This window comes from Cryptococcus neoformans, chromosome 12 (genome assembly GCF_000149385.1).
Source record: "Cryptococcus neoformans var. neoformans B-3501A chromosome 12, whole genome shotgun sequence".
In the NCBI taxonomy this organism is placed as follows: Eukaryota; Fungi; Basidiomycota; class Tremellomycetes; order Tremellales; family Cryptococcaceae; genus Cryptococcus; species Cryptococcus deneoformans.
In genome coordinates, this window is record NC_009188.1 from 477,403 (window position 1) to 501,990 (window position 24,588).

The following is a 24,588-nucleotide window of genomic DNA, read 5'->3' on the forward strand; positions in this document are numbered from 1 at the left end:
TGGCCGTTGGTGTCATATTAGTTATGTTGCCATATGTAAAGCAGTAGTAGTAGTATATAGTAGTGCATGATGCATTCAGATCAAGTCAAAACAAACTGAATCAAGCTAGCTGTGGCGACCAATTGTAACAAATCATATTCAAGATGATTTCAACTCGAAACTAGGCTTGAAATAAATCGGTGCAGAGCTTGAAACAAATTGTTTTTCAGGTTGCCAAAAGGTTTGTTACAATACATTCACAGTATTGTTTTAATTCAGTATCAGCAGTTTGTTTCTGGATCCTTCGATTTGATTCAATACATTCGCCGTATTATTTCTATTTGTTGGGTCAGATTTATCGATTTGATTTAATCTTTGGGGTGGTATTATCGATTTGATTTAATCTTACAGGATATTACAGTGTGGTGAATTAAATCAAACTGTTCCATGCCTCATAGTGTCAGTGTAGACATGAATGGTTTCTTTGACACCTTCAAAGTAATGTCACCATTCTTTGAATGCTGAAACAATTGCTAACATTTCTTTGTCATGAATAGGATAGTTTAACTCAGCAGGCAACATTTTGTGAGAAAGAGAAGAAAGCAACTGGTTCGAGTTTCTTGTCGATTTCATGTGATAAGATACCTGTGATGGCATAGTCAGAGGCGTTGGTTTTGAGGATGAGTTGCTTGGTTGGGTCGTAATGACATAGGAGATTAACAGAGGTGAAGCTCCTTTTGAGTGCTTCGAAAGATGTTCATGAGGTTCTTCCCATACAAAGTGTAAGTCCTTCTTTGTCAAGTCGATAAGAGGTTTGGCAATACTAGAGTAGTTCTTGATGAACTTTCAGTAGAAGTTACAGAACCCAAGGAAGGATTGAGTATCACAGAGGTTGCGAGGTGTCAGCCATTCCATGATAAACTTCACTTTCTTGGTATCCATTGATAGACCTTGATCACTGACAATGAAACCTAGGAACTCGACTGAGGTTTGATGGAACTCGCACTTTGAAGCTTTGGCATATAAATGGGTTTGGCAGAGGTGATCTAGGTCTTGTATGACATGTGACTGGTGAGTCTCCAAGTCTGGGCTGTAGATGAGGATGTCATCGAGGTAGATAATGACAAATATGTCTAGCATGTCATGGAAGTTGTGGTTCATGAGATGTTGGAAAGATGCAGGGGCATTGGTGAGGCCAAACGGCATTACCAAATATTCGGAATGCCCATAGCAAGTACAGAAAGCTGTTTTCCATCCTTTGCCTGCCTTAATGCGAAGTAAATTGTAGACTCCCTGTAGGTCGATTTTAGTGAATACTTTGGCTGATTTGAGTCGATCTAGGAGCTCGGCAATCAATGGTAGAGGGTAGCGATTCTTGATGGTGACCTTGTTGATTCCCAGTAATCGATACACATCCTAAGCGACCTGTCTTTCTTCTTGACAAAGAGTATGGGCACCCCAGCTGGTGATTCGGACGGTTGGATAAAACCTTTTTTAAGATTCTCATCAAGGTATTCATGGAGAGCTTCAAGTTCTTTTTTGGAGAGATTGTATATGGGACCAAAAGGTGGGTTCTTTCCTTCTTTGAGAGGGATATGATGGTCAAAGGACCTATGTTCTGGGAGTGTATCGGCGCTTTTCTTGTCGAATAAATCTAGATATTGATGGTATTCTTTAGGTACTATTTTGGCATCGGTGTTTTCTTCTGGAGGTTTGTCATTGGTAATGACCATGGCTAAGTTTGTTGGCACTCATCAACTGTAATACAGGTGGGTGTATGGAAAGTGTTTCCCAGCTGATGGATGGATTGTGCTCTTGTAACCAGGTTATACCTAAAAGAATAGGGTAGGAGCCGATGTCAGTTATGAGGAGTCGAAGTCAGGTATGTCCAAATGGTTTCTGGAAATTAATCATGATGTTGACTTCTTCTTCGATCATAGTTCACTGGCCAGCAGCATTGAACAGGTATAATGGGTTGCCTCTTCTAATTTTGTCATTTTGAAGTTAAAGGTCTGGATGAATCTTCTGTCGATGAAGTTGGTGGAGGCACTGGAATCGATTAAAGCTGGATAAACATTGTTGCGAAGAATGAGGAAATCGATTGTGAGTTGGCTTTTGTTGTTTCTATTATTATATCTGAGAGTTTGAAAAAATTTGCAGGAGTCTGTGTTGGCTGGTTTGGCAGTTCGCTCTTCTTCCCAGCTACCTTCTTCGACATTGGCAGACAAGAGCATATCTAGTTTTTTGAAGGGAGAGTAGTATTGGATTGTTGCGAGGGGACCACTGGGCACTTGGCGACTTGATGGTTTTTGTCAGCACAATAGAGGCAGAGGTTATGATCCTTTCGCCTCTGGTATTCTTCTGGAGTCAGACGTCCATGTCTGGTTATTATCCTAGCTGAGCTTGGGACAAATGCAGCCCTTAGGTTGACCACTGGTGTCACCTCTTTATTGAAGATGGTGTTGGTAGTGGTAGACCTTATCGGTGTGCCATTTGCTGCAGAGAAATGCCTGAAGTTGTTGGGGTGGGTTTATTGTAAGAGGTGTGGGTGTAGTCACTTCGGATAGCGTTGAAAGGCGCCTTTGGTTGCTGGTCTCGCTTTGCTAATACCCATTCATACCGATGACTGTCAATGCAGATTGCCATGTCTTGGAGGTTTTTGAAGGACTTGGCTTTGGGTAGTCTGATGAGTTTATCTTTGATGTCATCCTTCAAGCCCTTGTCGAAACAAGCCTTCTTCGCTTCGTCATTCCACTGAACCAAGGTGGCATAACACATAAAGGTTGTGAGGTATGAGGATACAGAACCTTGCTGATGAACAGTGTGCATGTTTAGTTGTCATTCTGCTGTCTGTTCCTTGTCTGGATCCCTGAAGCTCTTCCTTAATTCAGCACAAAATTTCTTGAAGTCCAGCATAAACTTGGGCTGGGGATCAATGGTTACGAAGGGTTGGAACCATAAGAATGGGGTGTCTCGGAGGAAAGATCCAGCGTATAGGACTTTGGAGGTCTTGGTAGGGAAACGAGAAGGTTGGAGGGTAATCACCATTGTCACTTGAGTGATAAAGGTTGAGAGCTTGGCATACTGCCCATGGTAGTACTTGGGTTGGGATACCTTCGGTTTTTGAGGTCGACTGGAGGGTACTGAGGTGCATTGTCGGCTGTATTCCCTTTTAACTTCTGGGTGTGGTGTCTGCGCTGACAAATTGCGGCTTGATCTAGGTTCTTCGTCTTCTTCATCCAATTCTTGTTCATTTTCACCCTCATTATCTTCACTATTATCAAACATCTGTTGTTCAATTTTGCTCTCTTCCAACTTATGCACCAACTCTTCCTTCTGTTGCTCAAGTCTTGCAATATGGTTGCGCATCATCTCGAGTTGGGTTTGGGTGTCGCTTGATGTGTTGTCGGTGGTAAATGGATCGGATTGAGGATTGGTGTTGAATGAACCCATGGGATTGTTGTCATCATCGAGAGTATGTTCTATTTCCTTGCCTTTTTCGACCTTTTCCACAGCTTGACCGCTATGAGTGGATGGACCTGACATAGGATATGGTATATGAAGTTATATGAGGTTATAGGTGGCTGAGGTTGTTGTTGGTGAAGTTGTATAAGGGTATTATACGTATGTGTCGAAGGTAAAGGTACTTGAAGTCTATAACAACCAACCACAAGTGTAGAAGATCAATATTTACTGTTATGACTCATCCCCAACAAGGTCCGGCCTTGGAGACAAGATGGAAAGCTGTAGTTTAACTAAGCGATGAGATATGTAAGATATACCTCTTGACACTTGTCTGTTGGCATATGGTATAGGTGAAAGTATATGTGCTTGGGAAGATCAGGCAAGTTTATATACTAGTGAGGTAAGTTTAAGTCGAAGGTGGTTCCAGGTAAGGCGAGAGCGACGAGCAATGGGAGCTCGAGGACCTTTCACAAAGTAACTTACGAAATATTGATCTTCGAGGGGAAGAAGATCAAGATCAAGGATAGAACTCCCCTTTATATACTTCTACAGAAATCTATTTATATCTCTCGAGGTCCAGCTAAGAGTCCAGTTCTTCTATCGGAGGTCCAGTTCTATTTTCGGAGGTCCAGCTGGACTTTCTTATCTGAAGCGCATTATGACTTCCTATGATCTCTTCTACTTCATGCAGGCTCAATGACAATATGTATGCATTAAAACTGATTGCTACAATTATTTCTAGATACTGTTTTGAGATGGGATGGGACCTTGACCCAAAAAACCATTGGCTGCACTGACTACCGCTTTGAGGCCACTTGCTGTGATATCAGCATCAACACCAACACCCCAGAATCCCCCCTGAGTCTTGTCCTTTGCATCCACATTTGCAGGAATAAGCTCAACATATGTTGCAGCCTTCACATCAGATCCAGCACCCACAGCATGCTCAGTATATTCTCGGACAGACAGCACAATGCCAAGGTCACTCTCAAGAGCATTAAGGAATGATGAGAGTGGCCCATTACCTTCACCAACAATCTCATGCAATTTCCCATCAACTAAAACCTTGGCAGTAAGACGTTTGGACATTGAAGGCAAATTCCTATCAAGGCTTCGGTCTGGGCTAGGTTCTGCCACACTACTTGAAAGACTGAGGGGAGGCATGCGTGTTTGGGATCGAGATCGAATTGGGGAGAGGTCAGGGGTCCCAGCAACTGATGGTGTTTGTGAAGAGAAAAGATCAACTGTGACAAAAGACTTGAGGACAAGCCGCCCATCATAGATAGAACCACCAAGGTGATAAGTCTGACGGAAAGCAGTGGTAATGTCTTTGGAGGTCATCTCCCTTCCAGTTGCCTCAGAACACTCTTGAACAACCTTGTAGAAGGCAATTTGCATCCTTCGAGGAAGGTCAAGGGAGAGTGCAGACTTCACAATGTAGGCAATGCTGTGTTTTGGGATCAGTAAGCAAAAATATATTGATGGGGGTCACTACTCACCCCCCCTTGCCAGACTGAGAGTTGACACGGATCACAGCCTCATATGTACAACCAACATCTGCAGGATCAATAGGAAGATAAGGCATGCTCCACACCTGGTCACCAGCATGATCCCTTTTAGCCTGGGCCTCGAAGCCTTTTTTGATGGCATCCTGATGGCTACCAGAGAAGGCAGTGAACACAAGTTCACCAGCATAAGGATGGCGAGGGTGCACAGGCAGACCAGTACACTCTGTCACAGTGTCAATGACAGAAAACATGTCTGAGAAGTCAAGATTGGGACTGATGCCTTGAGAATAGCAATTGAGAGCAAGGGTAACAAGGTCCACATTTCCGGTGCGTTCACCATTACCAAGCACAGTCCCTTCGATACGATCAGCGCCAGCGAGAACACCTAGTTCAGCAGCAGCTACTGCACAGCCTGAGAGACCAGGTAAGCCAGGCATATAATACCGGTATTGCTCCACATACCTCTATCATTGTGAGTGTGCAGACTGATGATGCACTTCTCTCTCTCTGAGATGGAATTACAGAAAATTTCAACCTAAAATGGTGTCAACTCTATTTTTAGTGTTTTCATCTATGATGTCTACTCACTTGATCAGCGAAGCAATTGGGAGTCGCTACTTCAACTGTGGCTGGGAGGTTGAAGATAATTCGCTCTTCCTTGCGACCGTCCGCCCAAACACTTCCATGTCCACCAAGCCAAGCTTTTTTCACTGCCTCACATACCTCGACAGCGTACGGCGTCTCCGTTTGAGAGAAAGTTTCAGGAGAGTATTCATAGCGGAAACTAGTACCATGCGACTCCGCGTATTTTTCCGCGAGCTGGCGAATGAGAATAGTATGATCCATAGCAAGCCTAGACAAGGTTAGTGATTACTAAATCAGAGAGTACCTACTTGATTGTTTCATCTCGATCGTTGTTGAAGACCACTTCTCGGAACAAACAAGATGTAGCATTGTACATATGGACGATAACGTGTTTAAGACCCGCGACGGCTTCGAATGTCCGCTTGATAAGATCTGCTCGTGCAGGGGTGAGTACCTGTGACAGACTGTTAGCAATGATTGATCTCGGTCGGCGGACTACATTGACTCACTTGAATCCAGACATCATCTGGGACTTCCTTGCGATCGATCAATTCCCGGACGAAGTTATAGTCGGTTTCAGATGCCGCGGGATAAGCTACTTCGATTTCCTTGAAACCCAGCTGCACAAGATGTCGGAAAAAGCGCAGCTTCTGTTGGTTGGTCATAGCTGTTGACTTTTAGCACTTTTGTCCGAATGGCAAACAACACCACATACGATTGGCGAGACTTTGATTCCCGTCTCGGAGATCAGTACTAAGCCAAATAGGGGCTTTCTTATGAGTCTTGTCAGGCCAAGTGCGATTGGGAAATGGGACAGGTTGGAAGGGGAGGTAGCGCTTGGAGGGGTCGGAGCTGCCAATGATTGTTAATTTGCTTAGGAAAATGACAAGTAACTCAAATGGAAAAACAGTGGGTTACTTACAGCATAGGCATTGTGACAAAGATTTCTGACTCTGTTTTCGATGAAACTCGATTGTTATATTTTTTTCTGTTGTTGTTGACCGAGAAAGTGGAGTTGGGGGATGCGATGAAGAAGACGAAAATGACAGAACGGAGTCACGGATACTCTCGCAGACTCGAAGAGTCGGATGCCGACAAGGAGTCGATTCAATAATGGATAAAGGTACGAGTCACGTGACGAGCTCTTCGTCCACGATGATGACGCATATGCCAATCACTGGCATGGCCAGCAGCGACTCCAGCGAGTAACGAACGCTTACTGGAGTTACGTACTACGTACTGAAGGCTCGTCGCAAGCCTTTCGACAGCGAGAGATTGGCCGATATCTCACTACACTACTTTTAAATTTAACGACCTACTGTCAGTGTAACTTCTAACTAGATCGACCACGAACAGCCAAACGAGCCTAAGAACCTAGGAAGGCTCTGTATTCCGTGGTATCAATACCAAGAAGTCAGAAGTCGGTCTTCAGGGCTTGCGTCGTCGGGGCAACGGTTTACCATTACCTTGCATTATGCTGATTGCTAATCAAGGAGGATTGACGAATGCGTTTATTCCCTATAACGGAATATTTAAACGCCGAATTCTACGTTAAAATCACCCATACATGCTACACCACTATTATTTCATTCAAATCACCTGTATTCTCCAAGACTGGACAAAGATACACTATGTGGACCGTTCTATTAAGACAAGAGCGACTCCATCTAGATTAAGAGACTGGTAAGATCATCAAAATGCATATCAGACGCAGATAATTTACCAAGAAGCGCGCTATAGTGCTTGGGAAGGGCATTTATATAATGACATTTAAGCATCCGTGACTAAACATGAAGTTAGCTCATCCGCTCTACATTGACACAAATTATCATTTGCGCACCACATCCATGAGAAGCATCGGTAACAGCTCGGGCGTATTTGAGCAATGTTCCGTGAGTGACCTTGAGAGGAGGGGCAACCCAGTTCTCCTTTCTGCGGGCCATCTCTTCGTCGGATACGTCCACAGACAAAGTGTTCGCAACGGCATCAATATGAATAACATCGCCGTCTTGAACCAAAGCAATGGGTCCTCCAACCTGGGCCTCCGGAACGACATGGCCAACAACGAAGCCATGAGAACTACGAACTTCAGCGTTTTTCTTAATTCAGTGACTTACCCTCCGCTAAATCGTCCATCTGTCAGACAAGCGACATCATATCCTAGACCAGCGCCCATGATCAAACTGGTAGGTTTGAGCATTTCAGGCATACCTACCAATTAGCGCAAGATTATTCAAAGGCTAGACTCACCAGGTCCGCCCTTGGGGCCAAGGTACCTCAAGACAACAACAGTTTTCTCTCCCTTTTTGATAGAACCGCTTTCGACGGCCTTCACGAAGCCCTCCTCATCATCGAAAGCCCGGCATTTACCGGTAAAGCGCAAGCCTTCTTTGCCTGTGATCTTAGAGACAGCACCTCCAGGGGCAAGATTACCGCGCAGAATTCTACAACGGCATTAGAACCCGTCTTCGACGTACTTTGCAATCAGTGTGACTCACCGGATGTGTCCAGTGGACTTAAGAGGATCGTTAATAGGTCGCAAAATCTTCTGTCCTTCCCACTTGCTACCGTGCTCCTCCACCCAGCGATCACAATTCTCTCCAAGAGTCTTACCGGTGATGGTCATCTCGTCACCGGTCATAATTCCGTTTTTGATCAGATAGTGAATGACGGAAGGCGTGCCACCGATGGTGTTGATGTCTTCCATAACGTATTTACCACTGGGTTTGAGATCGGCCAGCAAAGGTACTCGATCGGAGACCGTTTGGAAATCGTCAATGGTAAGGTTGATACCAACCGACCGAGCGATGGCGATCAAATGGAGAACAACGTTGGTAGATCCACCGAGCGCCATTGTAAGAGCCTAGATATGAGCAAACATTTTTCTTATATAACTCACCATTGCATTTTCGAAAGCCTGCCTGGTCATGATTTGTCTGGGGAGAAGGTTATCTTCCAAAACCTTGCGCATAGTCTCGCCAACAGCGTCACATTCCGCATGCTTTTCAGGATATTCCGCAGGGAAAGACGACGACCCAGGAAGAGTCATACCCAAGGCTTCGGAGGCGGACGCAATTGTGTTAGCAGTGTACATCTTGAAATAGTCAGCAGCAAAATCGTCTAAATCCCGCAAGACTCACGCCTCCACAGGCTCCAGGACCAGGACATGCGTTTCGAATGGTATTGTAGCGGGTCTTTTCAGCCTCAGGTGTTTGGCCTTCTTGGAGGTATCGTCCATAACTCTGGAAAGCTGACACAATGTCGAGCACCTCTCCGCCACAAGAGCCAGGACGGATAGTACCGCCATAAACCATCATACTGGGTCGATTAAGTCGACCGAGAGCAATCAAAGCACCAGGCATGTTTTTATCGCAACCAGGTAAAACGACCATCCCATCCAGCCAATGACCACCAGCAGCCGTCTCAACAGAGTCGGCAATGAGGTCACGAGATTGCAGGGAGTAAGACACTGGTTGTCAGCCCCAGAGATTTCAAGATGGTACTCACTTCCAGAGGTACCCATGCTAATACCGTCAGAGACACCGACAGTACCAAATTGGTAGCCAACGATGCCAGCATTCATAAGAGACTTCTTCACCCTCTGGCCAAGGCCCAAAATGTGTCGATTGCATCTAGAAGGTCAACCTAGTCCAATAGAAGTAACTTACGGGTTGCCTTCGTACCAAACACTGGCAACGCCAACCATGGCCTTATTGAAGTCTTCGTCATTCACAATGCCTTCCGTGGCGTAAAGCATGGCCTAGTTGTGTCAGTCAGTCACAGCGCTTCTGACAAGAAACGCACCTGAGAAGCGCCTTGAGCCTTAGGTTGAGTAATAGTCCTAGAGTAACGATTCATTATGACCTCTTTCGAGGCCTTGGCAGCCGACGCATGGAATGCTCTAGTATGAGCGGCTGGGCTTGCAGTAGCGATGCGTCTTGAAAGCATTTTGGATGTAAAGAGCGGAGTGATAATAAGATTGCGTTGATTGGCAGAGGAAAAAAGTCAACCAGTCGACGTCCGACTCGGTCTTCGCGCAAATCGCCATGTGACATCCACGTGTATGCCCAAAAAACCGGCCGATGATGTGCCGACCTAAATCAAGCGCGGACAGGATCAAATACTCCGCCTGTCATAGGAAGAAGCTGCTGAAAATCAGGCTGATGAATTCATCGCCCTGGACGGCGGTCTCCACTCCTGTACATACATCCATAAATATACTGTAGATCCTACTACTGCTGTTGTCCGCCAACCAACACCTTGTGGCGATATCACCTAATCAGATCTACGTAGCAGTACTACTAATAAGTTCAATTTATGCGCCTAAAAGAACTCAAAAGGCTTTTATATACCTCCCCCAATCGACGAGCTTCCTCCATAAACGGGAGATTTTTCAACTGCCAAATCAAAGCGTTACAGTCCACAATCATAACCAACCATGTCCCAGCCATCTGTTTCTACCGATAGCGCCCAAGCATGGAATGGCCCTCTTTTAGATGGTCAGTGCGGGATGCTGCATAAAGCCACTGTCAGCTTATGGTTATGTAATAGGTGACCACCAAAGCCTTACCGCTCTTCTTCAGCCGTTGACGTCTGTCGACGTATCATCATCCTCAGCTTCATCCTATCTCGATCATCTCCAATCTTTACCCTTGCCCGAACTGTTACGCCAACCTTCTCTCATTTCAATCGAAACTTCTACAGTCGAGTCCGATCTCACCAACCTTTGCTTTCGAGAGTATCCGACATTCATATCTGTCCACAAATGCTCGTCCGCCGTAAAGTCAGCATTTGATGATTTCTCGGACTCATTGGAGAAACTTATAGGTTCCGTGCCGGCCCTAGAGGATGAGTGTCAGACATTCTCTTCGAGCACGAGTAAAATACAGCGCATTCGCAATAAAGCGTCTCTGGTTCAAGAACACCAAGACAAGCTATTGGATCTCCTCGAGATTCCCCAGCTTATGGAGACCTGTGTGCGAAATGGATATTATCAGGAGGCGATGGAACTTCTGGACCATTCAAGAACTATCAGCCAGAGATATAAGGATGTCGTTCTAGTGCAGGATGTTGTTAGGGAAGTCGAGGGAGTTCTACAGCTCATGTTGACCCAGTTGCTTTCGCTCCTGAGAGAACCTATCAAGTTGCCCCCTTTAATAAAAACTGTGACTTTCCTACGACGCCTCCACGCTCTTGATGAGAATGAGCTTGCCCTGGTTTTCATCTCTAGCCGATACCGCAACTTCAGGGCCCAGCTGGCATACATAGAACGGGACAAGGCCGATCCTGTTCGATATCTACGACGATATGTCGACTTATTTCGTGAGCACGTGTACGATCTAATAGCTCAGTTTACGACAATATTCCTCGATTCTCCAAGCACCGCCACCCATATTGCTTCCTTTGCCAGTCAAGCCGTCTCTGAGCTTGTTAACCTGGTCCAGACCTATGTCCCTCAGCTATCCACAGATGCTGCATCTATGTCATCGATCCTGATACAGCTAGGTTACTGTGCTATGTCGTTCACCCGCGTTGGATTGGATTTTGCGCCTTTAATCGCTGAGCCGTTTGCCGCCACCTCTTTCTCCGCCTTCTCCCACGAGATTTCCACCGCCTCCAAGGAGCTCCAAGAACTTCTAGAGGAGTCGTCCAAGCTTCTTCGACCGCCTTCCCAAATTCTGATCACGGCGGACCACCTTTCTCGTGTATTGACGGCCGAAACATCTCCCCCCAACCTTCCCGCCTCCATTGACGCTGTCAGAAGTTTTCCTCCACTCGCCGCTCTCGTGAACGCTCATCTCAATGCTCTAAACAGCCTTCGGCTCCTTGCGCCGCTGAGTCTTCGGTCACAAATATACACCTTTCACTCGACATCATTAGCGTCCGATTCTGTGACATTACTCCAGTATTTCTTCTTACGCTCAGAAGAGTCAGTTGATCGCTTGCAAGGAGGTAACAGAGAACGGTCTTCTCATACGCGAACCCCGTCCGCACCTCGCGTTGATCTTTTGCGCCGTAATTCTGAGGTTCAAATGACTCCAGAAGCAAGGGCGACCAAAAAGAAAACGGCGAAACGCACGTGTATCGCTGCGGCAGATATGTGGTGCAATATTGTGGTACCGTTTTTGGTGGAAAGGTTAGCCCAGGGAGTATTTGGGGACCAAAATGCCCCTATTCACCCAGAACTGAGTCGGGAGATCGAAAACATTTCAAAATGGATTAAAGAAAACGGGGAAAACGGTCATACTGCTAGACTCGTGCTGTGAACGATGTATGTCATGATATTCCTTGTGAGGCAAGCCTTTTTCCATTTGCAACAGATGCTTCGTTTACATGTCAAGAACCAGTAGTGACGGATCAGGCCTGCATTGTTTCATGTAAGCGGTGCGGCCCATCATGATATCATTCTCGGCCAGCCGGAATTTACAAGGGAATCAGAATCAGCAGAGGAAGATCATATAATTTATGTGCCACTAGGTGCGCTGCACGATTGGCGGGCAGAGGTCATGGCACATATATTCAATGCATTGCATCATCATGTAACTCCAATCATTATGCACTGTGTTGATATTAAGTAGAAAGCTGGATATTAACATGCGTTAGGTGCCGTATACATCTTCGTTCAAGTCATCATTTTAGTCTCAAAGTAAGACAAGGTAATTGGAGGGGGCAATCTGATGCCAATATCAGCTCTGAACTGTTCTCAAATTTCGGCTTGAAGACATACTCCTGTAATACCAGCGGGTGTTCGAACTTGGAACCATTTGCCAGTGGCGTCCACTACTTCAAGTATTTCGCCCTTCATGAATGAGACCTCATTGGGATCATCGGGCGAAGCAGAATAGGCATACAGTGCCCTTTTCTCGTTAGCCGCATCGATGATAAAGTAACTCACTTAGCGCGCTGTAGGCGGGGAACGGATTCATCGATTCCAGGGCTCTGGACACCGGTATGATTGTATTCCTCTCGCACAGAGGTCATTTTCTGAGGAGTCCCATCCATGGCAGCAGGAGCATAGCCACCTCCATACCCACCGCTGTTGACTGTGTTAGACGATATACCCCGCGGCATTGCACCTATGCTATTCCCGAGACCCATTTCCCCTCCGCCGTATCCAGGAGTCGAGTCTCGTCGCTGAACGGTAGTGCCAATCCGCCTATTGTGATTAGAAAGTCCACCGTTACCTCCAGAATTGAGGATGTTGTAGAGGAATGTATCTTCTTCAGATGTCAAATAAACAATCCAGACGAGCTTACAAAAATTAGTGGCAGTCGGTGATCCCACTGTCTGACACTCACATTGACCATTGTCAAAAGCAGCCATCCGACGCCGGTGGCTATGTATGCACCTGGTGTCTCGAATATGAATTGTACACCGCCTACAGCTAATGTGGTTGCAATCGCCAAGAAAATCGAGAGCTGGAAGCGATGCAAAGCAAGATCATCCGATGAGATGGCCAGACTGACAGTAAGCATCCTGCTTACTATATCCTGACGTACAATAGCTGTATAATAACCAGGCTTAATTGGGATCAAATCCATATATCAGTAAGTAATCAGTGGATTATAGGCACATGGGTGTATCCACTCACAGCTGAAGCCAAATGTTGAACCACAGAGTGCCAGCGACAGGAGCACGACCATTACTCGTTGCTTGAGCTAACAGTCAGATACAGACAGCAGAATAAATAAGGACTTACAATACTTAGCTTCTGCAGCACATTGACCAGCAAAAGCGATAATCCATGAGGGAACAGCGATGATGAACGTAACAAGAAAGACGGGGTGTCGCATGACATAGCCCGGATCGAAACTGCCGCCACCAAGCATTGCTGCTGAAAGTCAAATGATAAGCTGTTTGGATGAACTCCGTTTAAGTAGGGAGGGCGATGTAAGGTGAAAGCTGCTGTCTGAAAGGGGAATAAAGGGGGTGCGAGAAGCACGTAGAGATGATCAGACTTGGCAAAAGCAAAGAAGAAGAGTAAGATAAACAAAGTAGCTAACGTAATTTGTTATTCGTATAAATAATTTAAATATGCGTGCGGGTTTTGATTTCGTCTCATGCAACCGTTATTATTACGTAAAGTGACGTCCCCTTCAAGGCCGCCACAGCTTCGGAAGCTGAACAACGAATGAGTGTTAGTCAAGTGAGTATAAAGATAATATAAGGCAGGCGGGAACCACGAACAATCTGGGATACGACTTGTTTCGCTATAGTCACTTATACTATCGAAACGCACTTCCATCATGGTATAACTATCCTAAACTACTTATCCGGCTCTCCAAAATGCAGGACACCTCCCCAATCAACTGCAATTGTTGTCAGGTCAATCAGAAAGCCTTATATTGCCCAGCCTGTCTGCGAGAAGGGTGCGTGAATATCCTTCAACGGGCAGCACTAATATGTTTAGTATCACTCTACATAAAGAGCTGTTGCAAAATCTGCAAGCTCGATTATCGACCATCAGACAGCACTCGCAAAAGCTTCTGACCGGGACCGAAAATGAGACGAAGGACAAAGCTGACCGTGGGCTTAATGCTTGGAGGGAGCTCAGGTCTGATGTTGCATCCAGTGAGGCAAGATGTCACCAGATAAAAATGACAATTTCCCAACGTCAGGCCGCTATCTCTGCATGTGAGCTCCTTATCTGCGTTTTAACAACATCTTGACGTTGATCTCCTCGAGGCCGAAAGCGGATTGCTGAGAATAACATTCGGGATCGTCGGGAATCACTATCGATGTTGAAGTCAAGGCCATCGCCCGTCTCGAGCCTACGGGACTCGATCAAGCAAGTACACTCTCAACAACAAGTCATCACCTCTCGAATCATCCACGCTAGACGCGTTTTAGTGAGAGAAGCTGTGAATGTCTTCGGAGTTAGACAACGACCTTCGGGAGATTGGGAGATCGCAGGCATCCCACTTCCAGACCCGGAAACTTTTCGAGGTGGGTAATAATGCTTTAGTCCTTCACTGAATGAAGATCAGTACACCCATCCTCCAGTATCAACGCTGCTCTTTCTCATGTGATACATCTTGTATCTCTCATTACAACTTACTTATCCATTTCTTTACCTTTTGTCCCGATGCCTCCGCCGCCATTCTATCACCCTCACGTGGGGCGGCCACTCATGAAAGCCAATCTTCCTTTCGTTTCTACGACAAAATGGAGAGAGAAACACGTCCTTTGGATGTCGAGCACAGCCTCGGTATCAAGCAAAATTAAGCCTCAAAGTACACCTCCGATCAGCAATCTATTGGCACAGCCTTCCATATGCTCAATCATAGCAAAATCGACAAGCAAGCACAAGCAATTCCTTGTCTCTTTCGCTCTTCTTTCGTTCTCTATTGCCTACCTTGCATGGTCTCAGGATGTTCCCGGTATAGGGATTCGAGGTGAGGTAGATGGCGATGATAATGCTGGCGTCCTGTTCGATGAAGAGTCCAAAGTTACACAGGGCCAGTCTGTTTCTGCTGAATCTTCTGTGACGGAGACTGCTCTGATTTCACCAGCATCTATTCTCCGGCTTATCCATGCCATCACACAATCGCCCACGTTGGGACATAGATCCCATGACCCAGGTGGAGCTCGTACCCTGAAGCATATGGGTTTCGGCTTGGATGTTTCAAAGCTCGTGTCAACCATACTCAGAGCGGAGGAACTCCAATGGGACTTGAAAGGGGATACTGAAGCCGGAGATGATATACTAAGTGAAGGATGGGACCTATTGGACTCTGGAGCGCCATAACATATGACGGTGTCCTTGGTACTCTTAGTGTATCTTATGCGTCTCAAATTTCGCGGGAAGGTACACAGTCTAGTACATTTCAGAGGATTCAACGTTATCAAATCCGTAGCTCCTTCATCACTTGGTGAACCAGTACATGGAAGCATACTGGACGCTTATTTTCTCATTTTCAGTCGTGCACTAAGTCAAACAGGGGTTAATTTGATATAACAGCACTCTGAATTAAATACTTGCCGAAGATGGGGGTTGTCCTTGAAAAGTGTTGATTCGAAAGATGCTCTTAGCATACGTTCCCTGACCTTCAACAGAAGCGAGTTTGAGCCAAGGGACGTTGATAGCAGGGTTGTATGGGTCATCAAGAGTTGCCGCTTTGCTTGCCAAAACTCTATCCGTTTCGGTTAAGAATTCAGGAGAAATGCTTCCTACAGAAGTGGAACCGGGCGTATCACTTTAAGAAGTAAAATTCATCATCTTGACATTCCCAAGAAGAAGCACGGCCATGAACTTACACAAAAAGATGGTGGATGGCTACATGGAGATCATCTGTGTTGGGGTAGTCGAGAGCAACAAATGTCATCTTGGGTAACATTGAGTTGACAAAGGAAGGGTCGAAATTGCCAGCAGTTAATGCATAAAGGCAAGTCACGTCGAAAAGGCTGAGAACATATGAATGAGGACCGCGTATATTTCTATTATATCCGAAACAACCTACTTTGCTAGTGCACCGGTAGAGACATACGCCCCAGAAGTACAAGTATAATTCTGTATTCCACGACCGACAGCAATCATAGAGCTCACTTCGTCATCCGAGACGGAGAGGGTCGTCTGATCACCCAGAGGCACAGGTATATTGCTTACAGAGCAGCTTTGAGGGAGTGTGCGGGCAATGTTCAACGAGCTTGCAAACAGATTGGGTGAATGAAAATAGGAATCGAGACCGAAAGGAAGCGATAGGACGAATATTGGCGCCAAAGCAACGAGTCCGAGGATGGGATAATAGGAGAACGACATGGTGAAAAGTTGTATTTAACAAGTTGTTGACAGCGGAGCTACTGGTGGTGATCAAGCGACCTAAATAATGGGAACCTGCAAGGAATAAAATAGGAAAGTCAATATGTTTTCCCGGTTTTATAAGAGTAGCCTCCTCCGTGTCCACCAGAGGCCCTTTAGCCACATTATCCCTCATTACTATGGCTTTTTGATCTTGATTGCTTGTCGTCCTTCAATTTCTCCTGTCAGGGTGTGTTTGTCCCAATATTACAAGCTGACGTATGTGAGAACTTATTGTGGTCTCTCATTTTTTCTCAAATAATTGTAATTGCCCTCCAGTTCCGCTCCTCGATGTAATAAGTGATGGAGATCGACGTCTTTTGATCAAAGAGAAAAGATCAATGACTTGTTTGTGTACCTCCTTCTCCCAACATGTGTTTTCTGGATCCTTAGGGTTCTTCCGGTTGGTTTGATCGCATTTCTATCTTGAATCCCTTGAGAAGCAGTTGAAAAGGCGAGCAAGAGCCCAACTTTTTTACTTGTCAACTTTTGAGTGCAATCTTTTTGGATGAGTATTATTAAAGATACAAGAGAACTGAATCGGCTTACTGTGACCAGATAACTTCGAGAAAGGCAAAAATATTTGTACCAACAAAGCAGCATTGACGAGTGATTAGCAGAAGTAATGCCTTTCCACCTTTTCTGAACACATTGACTGTCTTTGGCTCCATGTTTACGGAATCAACCAACCATCGACCTGTAGTATTTTATGTCGGTTATCTTCTGCAGTGTTTTCCTGTTTAAATCACGGTCCTTTACACATTTATTGAGAGGTTGCTTCTTCCTCTCTGGCCGGTGGATACATGTGATGTTCAGTTCGATCACTTCCAAAGGCAAAAAGAAGGCAGAATACGTAGCACATAGGACGCAGGACACCAAAACATAGATCTCGTCCATCACGGGCGTGCATGGCCGCACAAACTGTTCACACTACTAAAAACATTTGGAATCGATGTGTGATGTGCAACGAATGATGGATAATGAAGGATGGGGATGGGATTAATGAGGATGGGAATGATGGGGGGTAGCGGGACAAGTGATGGTGGGCGGCAAGGGACAAGAAGGAACAAGGTGGCGTACATCAAGCGCGAGCAGGCTATTGATGCGGTGTCATGTGTGGCTAGCTGTGTGCGTGGCGATGTATCAGTGATCGGCAGGCACATTATAATTTCCTTTCAAATGGCAAGCCCTTAGACGCTGATCAACCGGGAAAGTGGCATGCAACTGTTTATAGATAGTCACGCCAATCATGACATTCGATGAATGATCAGTAAGAACCTTCTCATTGGAAGAGGAGCATAAATAAAAGAGGTGACTGAACGAAGGAAAAAATCAAGTGATCCTAATCGATTTAAGGCACCCAGAAGGCTGAGGAACAAGAAGCGGAGGCCGAAACGCGTCGCCGCTCGCTGCCGAGGCGATAGAGGGAAAAATGAAATCACATCAAGCGTGCATGTCTTGGCCGGGATAAGGATCAAAGCCAAAAAGGTTTTATTTTCCTTGTCTACCCACCAAGCTATCCCTCTCTCCTTTCTCCTTCCCTTCCATCAATCACAGCTCCGTCCCTCTGGTTCGTGTACGTTCGTATACTGTCCTTTCTATACACCACCACATACCCGAAAAGACATTCCTTCGATTTTGAGATCACTATCAACTGCCAGGGCCATCAACGAGGATGCCTTCACAGTCACCCTCTCCCTTTCCAGAAACATCGCTTGGCGCATCGTCACAACCCGTCGACTCGGCAAATAATTTGCAGTGGTCTTCCGCCCCTCCACCTCTTCCCCCTCGCCCGCCTCCAGGTGCCCATAGAAAGCCAGTTCCTGCTTTGCGCAATGACGACCTGCATGGACAACCACTCCAGCGCCATTCTATGTCTCCTCCTCCTGTACCATCTCGACCTGCTGCCGGTATTGCTGCCCCTCCCGCAACCTTCACGACGGCCTATAACACCGCTGCCCAATCTACTTTGCCGCCTCAGCCACCACCTCCTCGCTTAATCGATGAGAAGAACTCGTCTCAGCCACCTCCTGGGAAAAGAAGAGGCTGCTATCCCTCAACAAGAAGAGGTCGGATTTGGTTCTGGGGTCTTATTGCTCTCATCATTCTCGCTATTGTCATTGTTGTTGCTGTTTGCGCATCTGTTATACCTAAGAACAACTCGTCTTCCGACACAAACTCATCTTCTGACACAAACTCATCGTCTGACACAAATTCATCTCCTGGCAAGTCTTACCACGGTGGACATCCATTATCAATTGCCGAGGGTGGCGTTGACATTGGGCAACCTGGAGACATTGCCGTTTTCGGGAAAAACTCTACCGATCACTTTGTCATGACTACCAATCGATCCATTGTAGTCACGAGGCTTGACCCCGTTGTTTTCCCTGGCAGCATTGGTGCTCATGTCCACCGCGTCCATGGATCGTCCTATTTTACACAAAACCTCACTTCGGCGACTGAGATGCAACGACTTGCAAACTGCACAACCACTGTCGTTCAAGATGATCTGTCGGCATATTGGGTGGCTGGCCTGTATTACCGTTACCCCAATGGCTCGCTGGCGTCTGTACGGTTGGATAGAACTTCACTGTATTACTTTCAGAAGGCACCTACTGGTGTACCCATCTATCCATTTCCAGACAACTACAATATTATTGCCGGTAACCCATACCGTCGAGCAATCAATTATTCAGATCCGTGAGTTAATTTGTTTGCGGCAAACTTGCGATAGTCAGCTAATGAATAACCAGAACGCATATTTCCAAATGGTTTCAGTGTTACCGTGGAGGTGGCAATGATCTCCGTACTTATGGTTTCCCTAAAAGCCCGTGCTCCGACGGCTTGGTTCAGGCTATTCAATTGTAAGTATTTTCATTGTATAGTGCTGTAAATCCGCTGATGGTGTGCTGTTTTAGTCCCAGTTGCTGGGATGGGGTTTATGCCGAGGACGGTGATTATTCCACACATGTCGGTGCGTCTTGTCAACGACAGACATTTTCAGTAGACTCAGATTGATTGACTCAACTCTAGCCTACCCTATTGACAACACCAATGGCTACTATTGCCCAGACGGTGAGCAGTCATGCTACTTTAAAACGTGACTGAGCTAACATGTAGTTAGACTTTCCGAAAAAGTTCATCACCTTGCAGTTTGAGACAGTATTCGCAGTCTATGACTTCCCTTATAATGGGAATGATCAAATCACATGGGTACTCAGCAATGGTGATACCTCTGGTGTACGTCCTGTTATCCTGTAGCCTCTGGCATTATGGAACTAATCCCATACACAGTACGGTATTCATGCCGATTTTATGAATGGCTGGAAGCGTGAGTGTCTTGATCTAGCATATTCTTCTTGATTCTTATCATATGCAGCGGAAACACTTGAAGCCGTATTGAACGACTGTCGATATATGAACGCCACCAGCGAAGATCCAAGTAAGTTGGCACGTTTGACTGGAAAAATGATTCCCGCTCATCCGCTGATCGATCGCAGTCTCTGACGATCCGCCCAACTGCCCGCCTTTGAACAAGTCTATCAATATGGATATCACACACAGCTGTCGTCTGCAGACGCCAATAGTGAACGAGGAAGTTGGGGAACATTCCTTACTTGAATACCTACCAGGTTGCAATGCTCTCTGGTCCGGTAACATATCCAAACCCGCGTGTCCATCTGGACATATCGATGGAGGAGACTTGGATCTAGTATCTCCTTCGGTCTGGTACCGAGAAGAACCCTATATATCATGATCTAAAATAAGAGTTCATGTGAAATGAGAAATTTCAGGAATTTAATGACTTTACCAGATTTATAAATTAATTTGCTCGGATTTATATTTTTAGACAAGTTTAGACGAGTTATATATTTCAGTGCACTTGGCCCGGCGCCCTTTTTGTTGTTTCTATAGTACATACATGCCGAATGCAGCGAACAGTTGTCTTCTGTATCATAACTTTTTTTTCGCTACAAGCTATACACAAAATAGCTCTCTGCTACAGTGGGAAATTGCAGCATCGGAACAACATCCCCTTAACTCATAACTTGCTCGTAACAGATTGTACAGATGGCCGTCCCATCTTTAGGGAAAAAGAGATTGTTGGCAAAATCATTATGACAACGCTGTGAAGAGCGTTGAATTTAGCGTTGGAAAAAAAAAGGAATCCACAGATTGGGGAAAGAAGAGAGAAAAAAGACACAATGGACACGCACCGAGCATACGAAACATTCCTTGTGCCATTTCGCACCCATCGCGTTTATTGCAATGTCTGGTATCGGTAGAGTACAAGCTTTGCATTTAGGCTTATGCAGCCTCAAATGACATCGTTCGCAGTATGGGTGACCTTTATGAATCACAAATTCGTTTGTCTCTCCATCTTCTTCCTGGCCATCAGAGCCACCTTGTTTGCCCTTTTCTGTTCCCGGAGCCGACGATTTGGATGGGTCCAAGAAAGGATCGCCGCATTCGGAGCAGAAAAAGTGCAACTCGTGGTAATACCGCTGTCCCAAGATTTCATCGTCCAGGGTAATGAAGCGAGATTCGACGATTGGAGTCTTGCAATGATGGCAGTGATGGGCAAATTTCTATTTCTCCAAAGATAAGCTACAGTCTGTTGTGACTGGAGATAAGAAAAAAAAAAAAGTCAAGCAGGCGACTTACATCGTGATAGTCCAAGTGGCAATAAGCCTTCCCCTCAAACTCATAACTGCTCACATGCTCCAGTAGTTCCCCACACTCTGCACACATGAAACAATGGGGATGCCATCTTTGGTTCATTGCATTGACAATGCGTCCAATAATCGGAGTTTGGCAACCAGCACATAGAATGGCGCTATTCGGATGAATGTGTGCCTGATGGCGAGGTGGATTTGGGGGACGACTTGAATCGGAAGCAATACGCGGAAGAGTTTTAGTAGAAGCAGAGAAGTCGCCTTCGATATTGATCATCGGCACTGAAAAGCTAATCTCGTCACCCTGCAGCATATCGTCGGCAGTGTCAAAAGACGAGACAGCAATTACGGGCGCACCAGTGAATTGTATGCCCGGAGAGACAGGAAGAGCAGAGACTTTTTTCGACTTTGGAGTCGCTTCAGACACCATATTGTTTCCTTCATCGTCAGGGGATACCGCGGAAGAGCTGTCGGAATCGCCAATGTTTATAACAGGGAGCTGAGGACATTTCGCTGGGGTATATGTGTCTATGGTTTTTTGCGTAGTAACATCGGGTATGATAATGGCTGGCGGTTGCTGGGGCAAATAGGGGTGAGGCACAGCTTGCGGTGAATGTGAGCCGGCAGATGAATTGCCACTTTTGGGTAGACCAATCAGCGTCTCTTCACACTCTTCATTCACAATTGACGGCTGCTTCCTCCCAGCACCTCGCCGGACGATGCCTTCCCCTACAGCTAAGGAGGGAGCTACACCTCGGTCCAAGCTTCTTGATGGGTTTACACCCCCCGGGGGTTTCGGCAAAGGTCTTCTAGACGATGGCGAGCTGAAGCTTGTCCGATCGAGTGACTTGACGGACGAGAGTGTATCCGACCTGTCCAGGTCACTTTCGACGGCAGCTGAAACGGGTGCTGATGGCTGAGAAGATTGTGAGGGCGTGAATGGCGAATACTGCGCTGGTGGCGGCGGAGCAGGAAATGGATTTGTGTTGATCGAGAGGGGACTAGGGGCTCCTGGTGGTGGTAAAGGGCGAGCGGGTTGTCCGCCGTGGGTGTAGGAGCGGGCCAGAGAAGGGGAGGGGGAGGGGGGAAGAGGACTTCTGGACCGCAGCGGGGGGACGGGCGGAGGGCCCGGTATGGCGTTCGGACTGGCCATCATGGCGAGTGCTGCGGGGTGCGGGGGAGGGCGGGGGGCGTCGCGGAGGCTGGGGTGGCTGGCCTTTGCGCGGAGGGCGACGTCGCGCGCCCGCCGCCGCTCCTGGAACGTCTGGAACACCGGGGGCTCATACGCCACCTTGGGGACCGGCTGGGGGATCGGGACAGTCGCTGGCGGCGGGCGCTCCATCGCGGACAGTGACGGTTGACTTTCGAAAACAACAATGTCAACATTTTGTTTACAAGCCAACACACAGTTACGTAATCACACTTGCATCGTCTAAGTCTACTTCTACTTTCTACAGCTCCCCGGCCAGTCGCCCCTTCTTCACCTTTTCAAACGCAGCTCGCGGGTTTTCTGTATCAACGTCCGCCCAGCTGCAGCAGTTATTGGAAGATCAGTATACCTTCCGAAACACCACCTCCTCTACTTACTGCGGCATCCTCATGGGCATCGTCTCGGGGTTCAGTTCAGGATATGTAGCGAGAATCAGGCCGCTGACGGCCTTGAAAAGAACAGCATATCCTTCCGAAGTCAAGTGAAGACCGTCGCTACCAATGCCAATCCAGTCAGCTACGAGCAGTCGCGCAATACTAGAACACTCATGACGCACTAGAAATAAGGCGCGAGCTGCTCATCTTTCTCTCCTCCTGCCGCCTCGACAACCGCCGTCCAAAAATCTACCACGGGCACCCCAAGCTCGGCCCCTACCTCCTTGCATCCTTCCGCGTACTGTTTAGTAACCTCTGCGTCCCTGTTTTGCTCTGGTTCAGGTCCCTCACAGCCGAAAGACTTCCATTTTTCGAGCCTAGATTCGATCCACGCGGTTTCGATGATTGGCGGAGGACTGATAAGCACAATCCTGGTTTCCTGAGAATGGTAGGGCGAGGAGGGATCGCGAATAAGATTGACAATGTGTTTGACGTTTGACTTGTACTTGTCAAGAGGGACATGCTGCGGTGAAGAGGGCAAACATGCATCGTTGGCACCTAGTCCGAGAGTCAGTAATAATGTTTTCCATCCCACGAAAGAGTAGAGGTACCCAGCCAGATTGTGATGAGCTTGACCTGTTGTATACCGCCTTGTTCTCGGTCTTTTTTCGTGGCGAAAACTTGTTCAAAGACAGGAATAGCCCTGCGCGGTAGCGCACGGTTAGTGGTCAACTATCAGTAGTCGGGGACGCTATCACCTACCACTCGGAATTGTAGCCTGCAGGAGGTTAGCTATGATCTGAAGCATTGTAATGTACATCAGACGTACCTCCGAAGCCCCTATTGATCACGTCTGCCCTCCTGAGGTAGAATTCGGACATACGTTGCGCGAAAGAGCCAGCGGACCACGCTTGGGTGAGCGAGTCCCCCTTTTAAGACGACGTGAGCGATTACTTGAAATGTTAACCAGCGAAGAATGGACATACGAAGAGCATGACGGCATCGGTGTATGCAGCTACGGACATGACGAATAACGGTATGATCTTGAGCAATACGAGTAACGAGGAGAAAGAAACCATAGATACACAACTAGACTTGGCTGGAACGGCCGGTCACGACATTTATACCGGCCACCACCGACATGAATGATATTATTTGGACATTGCCCTTACTAATCTGCATGTCCTTCTCTCCCATACATCCATTACTTACATCGCTATATCGCATATAGTCCGCAACACCATGTCCGCCCCGGAATCTTCCCCCTCTACATTTTATACAGTCCCCACGAAACACATCCTCTCAAAAGCCCATCTCGCTGCTTTCCAACGGTCAAAAACGCATTCCGACATATTTAATTTCATTGAGGAGCTCAACGAAGATATTGTGGGCAAGAAGCTGACAGAGGCCGGACAGGGTTCGGAGGTTAGCCCAAGTCGTATACTATAATTAAAAGCTAAATCAAAATTGACCCTAGCGAACACGACCTCTCATAAGCATCCTCGATTCCGTCCGCGAAATCGCCGAATCAACACCTCCAGTGGACAATAAACTGTCCCGCTTCGGCAACCCTGCATTCAAAACTTTTTACGACAAAGTAGGAGATGCCTCCCTGGAGCTGCATAAGCGTATACCAGGTTTACCAGAGGAAGCTATCCAAGAGGTAGAAGTTTATTTTAAGGAGTCGTGGGGCAACAAACAACGAGTGGACTATGGAAGCGGTATGGAACTCAACTTCCTCTCTTGGCTGTGAGTCCTATAATCCGTGTTTCGCAACTTGACCGAAGAAAAAAGTTCTTATTCCACCACAGTTTATGTCTCGCAAAGCTTGGGGTAGTTACGAAAGAAGACTACCCTTTCCTTGTCTTGGGTGTGTTCTGGAGGTATATTGAAGTTATGCGTTACCTTCAATCTACATATTGGCTTGAACCAGCTGGTTCGCATGGTGTATGGGGTTTGGATGACTACCACTTTCTCCCTTTCCTGTGGGGTA

The 24,588-nt window shown here is 46.7% G+C and overlaps 12 protein-coding genes across 12 annotated transcripts in view; 4 read left to right on the plus strand and 8 right to left on the minus strand.

Moving 5' to 3' along the window:
* Positions 1-483: 483 nt before the first annotated feature.
* CNBL1440 (hypothetical protein) lies at positions 484-1,712 on the minus strand (the record flags this gene model as incomplete). The annotated part of the gene is made up of 3 exons (XM_767183.1): positions 484-813; positions 907-1,365; positions 1,422-1,712. 3 exons carry the CDS (start codon positions 1,710-1,712, stop codon positions 484-486), a joined length of 1,080 nt encoding a protein of 359 aa, XP_772276.1.
* A 745-nt stretch (positions 1,713-2,457) lies between these two features.
* On the minus strand, positions 2,458-3,525 carry CNBL1450 (hypothetical protein; the record flags this gene model as incomplete). Its single annotated transcript, XM_767184.1, has 2 exons — positions 2,458-2,786; positions 2,874-3,525. 2 exons carry the CDS (start codon positions 3,523-3,525, stop codon positions 2,458-2,460), a joined length of 981 nt encoding a protein of 326 aa, XP_772277.1.
* Positions 3,526-4,182: 657 nt separating this feature from the next.
* CNBL1460 (hypothetical protein) lies at positions 4,183-6,470 on the minus strand (the record flags this gene model as incomplete). The annotated part of the gene is made up of 8 exons (XM_767185.1): positions 4,183-4,891; positions 4,944-5,364; positions 5,415-5,487; positions 5,541-5,805; positions 5,846-5,991; positions 6,047-6,204; positions 6,253-6,389; positions 6,460-6,470. 8 exons carry the CDS (start codon positions 6,468-6,470, stop codon positions 4,183-4,185), a joined length of 1,920 nt encoding a protein of 639 aa, XP_772278.1.
* Positions 6,471-7,307: 837 nt separating this feature from the next.
* CNBL1470 (hypothetical protein) lies at positions 7,308-9,485 on the minus strand (the record flags this gene model as incomplete). The annotated part of the gene is made up of 10 exons (XM_767186.1): positions 7,308-7,321; positions 7,378-7,616; positions 7,655-7,748; positions 7,788-7,981; positions 8,036-8,400; positions 8,437-8,631; positions 8,678-9,006; positions 9,045-9,169; positions 9,206-9,297; positions 9,342-9,485. 10 exons carry the CDS (start codon positions 9,483-9,485, stop codon positions 7,308-7,310), a joined length of 1,791 nt encoding a protein of 596 aa, XP_772279.1.
* A 490-nt stretch (positions 9,486-9,975) lies between these two features.
* Positions 9,976-11,803, plus strand: CNBL1480 (hypothetical protein; the record flags this gene model as incomplete). The annotated part of the gene is made up of 2 exons (XM_767187.1): positions 9,976-10,036; positions 10,089-11,803. The coding sequence occupies 2 exons, from the start codon at positions 9,976-9,978 to the stop codon at positions 11,801-11,803; spliced, it is 1,776 nt and encodes a 591-aa protein (XP_772280.1).
* A 375-nt stretch (positions 11,804-12,178) lies between these two features.
* CNBL1490 (hypothetical protein) lies at positions 12,179-13,366 on the minus strand (the record flags this gene model as incomplete). The annotated part of the gene is made up of 7 exons (XM_767188.1): positions 12,179-12,211; positions 12,265-12,394; positions 12,433-12,788; positions 12,836-12,998; positions 13,037-13,057; positions 13,129-13,189; positions 13,237-13,366. The coding sequence occupies 7 exons, from the start codon at positions 13,364-13,366 to the stop codon at positions 12,179-12,181; spliced, it is 894 nt and encodes a 297-aa protein (XP_772281.1).
* Positions 13,367-13,823: 457 nt separating this feature from the next.
* Positions 13,824-15,285, plus strand: CNBL1500 (hypothetical protein; the record flags this gene model as incomplete). The annotated part of the gene is made up of 4 exons (XM_767189.1): positions 13,824-13,906; positions 13,948-14,171; positions 14,223-14,483; positions 14,525-15,285. The coding sequence occupies 4 exons, from the start codon at positions 13,824-13,826 to the stop codon at positions 15,283-15,285; spliced, it is 1,329 nt and encodes a 442-aa protein (XP_772282.1).
* Positions 15,286-15,402: 117 nt separating this feature from the next.
* CNBL1510 (hypothetical protein) lies at positions 15,403-16,296 on the minus strand (the record flags this gene model as incomplete). Its single annotated transcript, XM_767190.1, has 4 exons — positions 15,403-15,465; positions 15,520-15,733; positions 15,795-15,941; positions 15,998-16,296. The coding sequence occupies 4 exons, from the start codon at positions 16,294-16,296 to the stop codon at positions 15,403-15,405; spliced, it is 723 nt and encodes a 240-aa protein (XP_772283.1).
* A 1,714-nt stretch (positions 16,297-18,010) lies between these two features.
* Positions 18,011-20,092, plus strand: CNBL1520 (hypothetical protein; the record flags this gene model as incomplete). The annotated part of the gene is made up of 8 exons (XM_767191.1): positions 18,011-19,035; positions 19,089-19,199; positions 19,254-19,309; positions 19,369-19,410; positions 19,460-19,575; positions 19,630-19,666; positions 19,715-19,777; positions 19,836-20,092. The coding sequence occupies 8 exons, from the start codon at positions 18,011-18,013 to the stop codon at positions 20,090-20,092; spliced, it is 1,707 nt and encodes a 568-aa protein (XP_772284.1).
* Positions 20,093-20,372: 280 nt separating this feature from the next.
* On the minus strand, positions 20,373-22,167 carry CNBL1530 (hypothetical protein; the record flags this gene model as incomplete). The annotated part of the gene is made up of 3 exons (XM_767192.1): positions 20,373-20,462; positions 20,553-20,924; positions 21,001-22,167. The coding sequence occupies 3 exons, from the start codon at positions 22,165-22,167 to the stop codon at positions 20,373-20,375; spliced, it is 1,629 nt and encodes a 542-aa protein (XP_772285.1).
* A 295-nt stretch (positions 22,168-22,462) lies between these two features.
* Positions 22,463-23,620, minus strand: CNBL1540 (hypothetical protein; the record flags this gene model as incomplete). The annotated part of the gene is made up of 7 exons (XM_767193.1): positions 22,463-22,541; positions 22,599-22,715; positions 22,778-23,153; positions 23,207-23,298; positions 23,358-23,373; positions 23,425-23,524; positions 23,582-23,620. 7 exons carry the CDS (start codon positions 23,618-23,620, stop codon positions 22,463-22,465), a joined length of 819 nt encoding a protein of 272 aa, XP_772286.1.
* Positions 23,621-23,837: 217 nt separating this feature from the next.
* CNBL1550 (hypothetical protein) overlaps positions 23,838-24,588 on the plus strand; it is a gene marked incomplete at both ends in the record, with an annotated part of 1,372 nt that continues 621 nt past the window's right edge. The window contains 3 exons of the mRNA XM_767194.1: positions 23,838-24,020; positions 24,073-24,344; positions 24,407-24,588. The exon at positions 24,407-24,588 is cut by the window's right edge and continues 15 nt beyond it. Coding sequence (XP_772287.1) covers positions 23,838-24,020; positions 24,073-24,344; positions 24,407-24,588 — 637 coding nt within the window. The remainder of the gene's footprint in view (positions 24,021-24,072; positions 24,345-24,406) is intronic.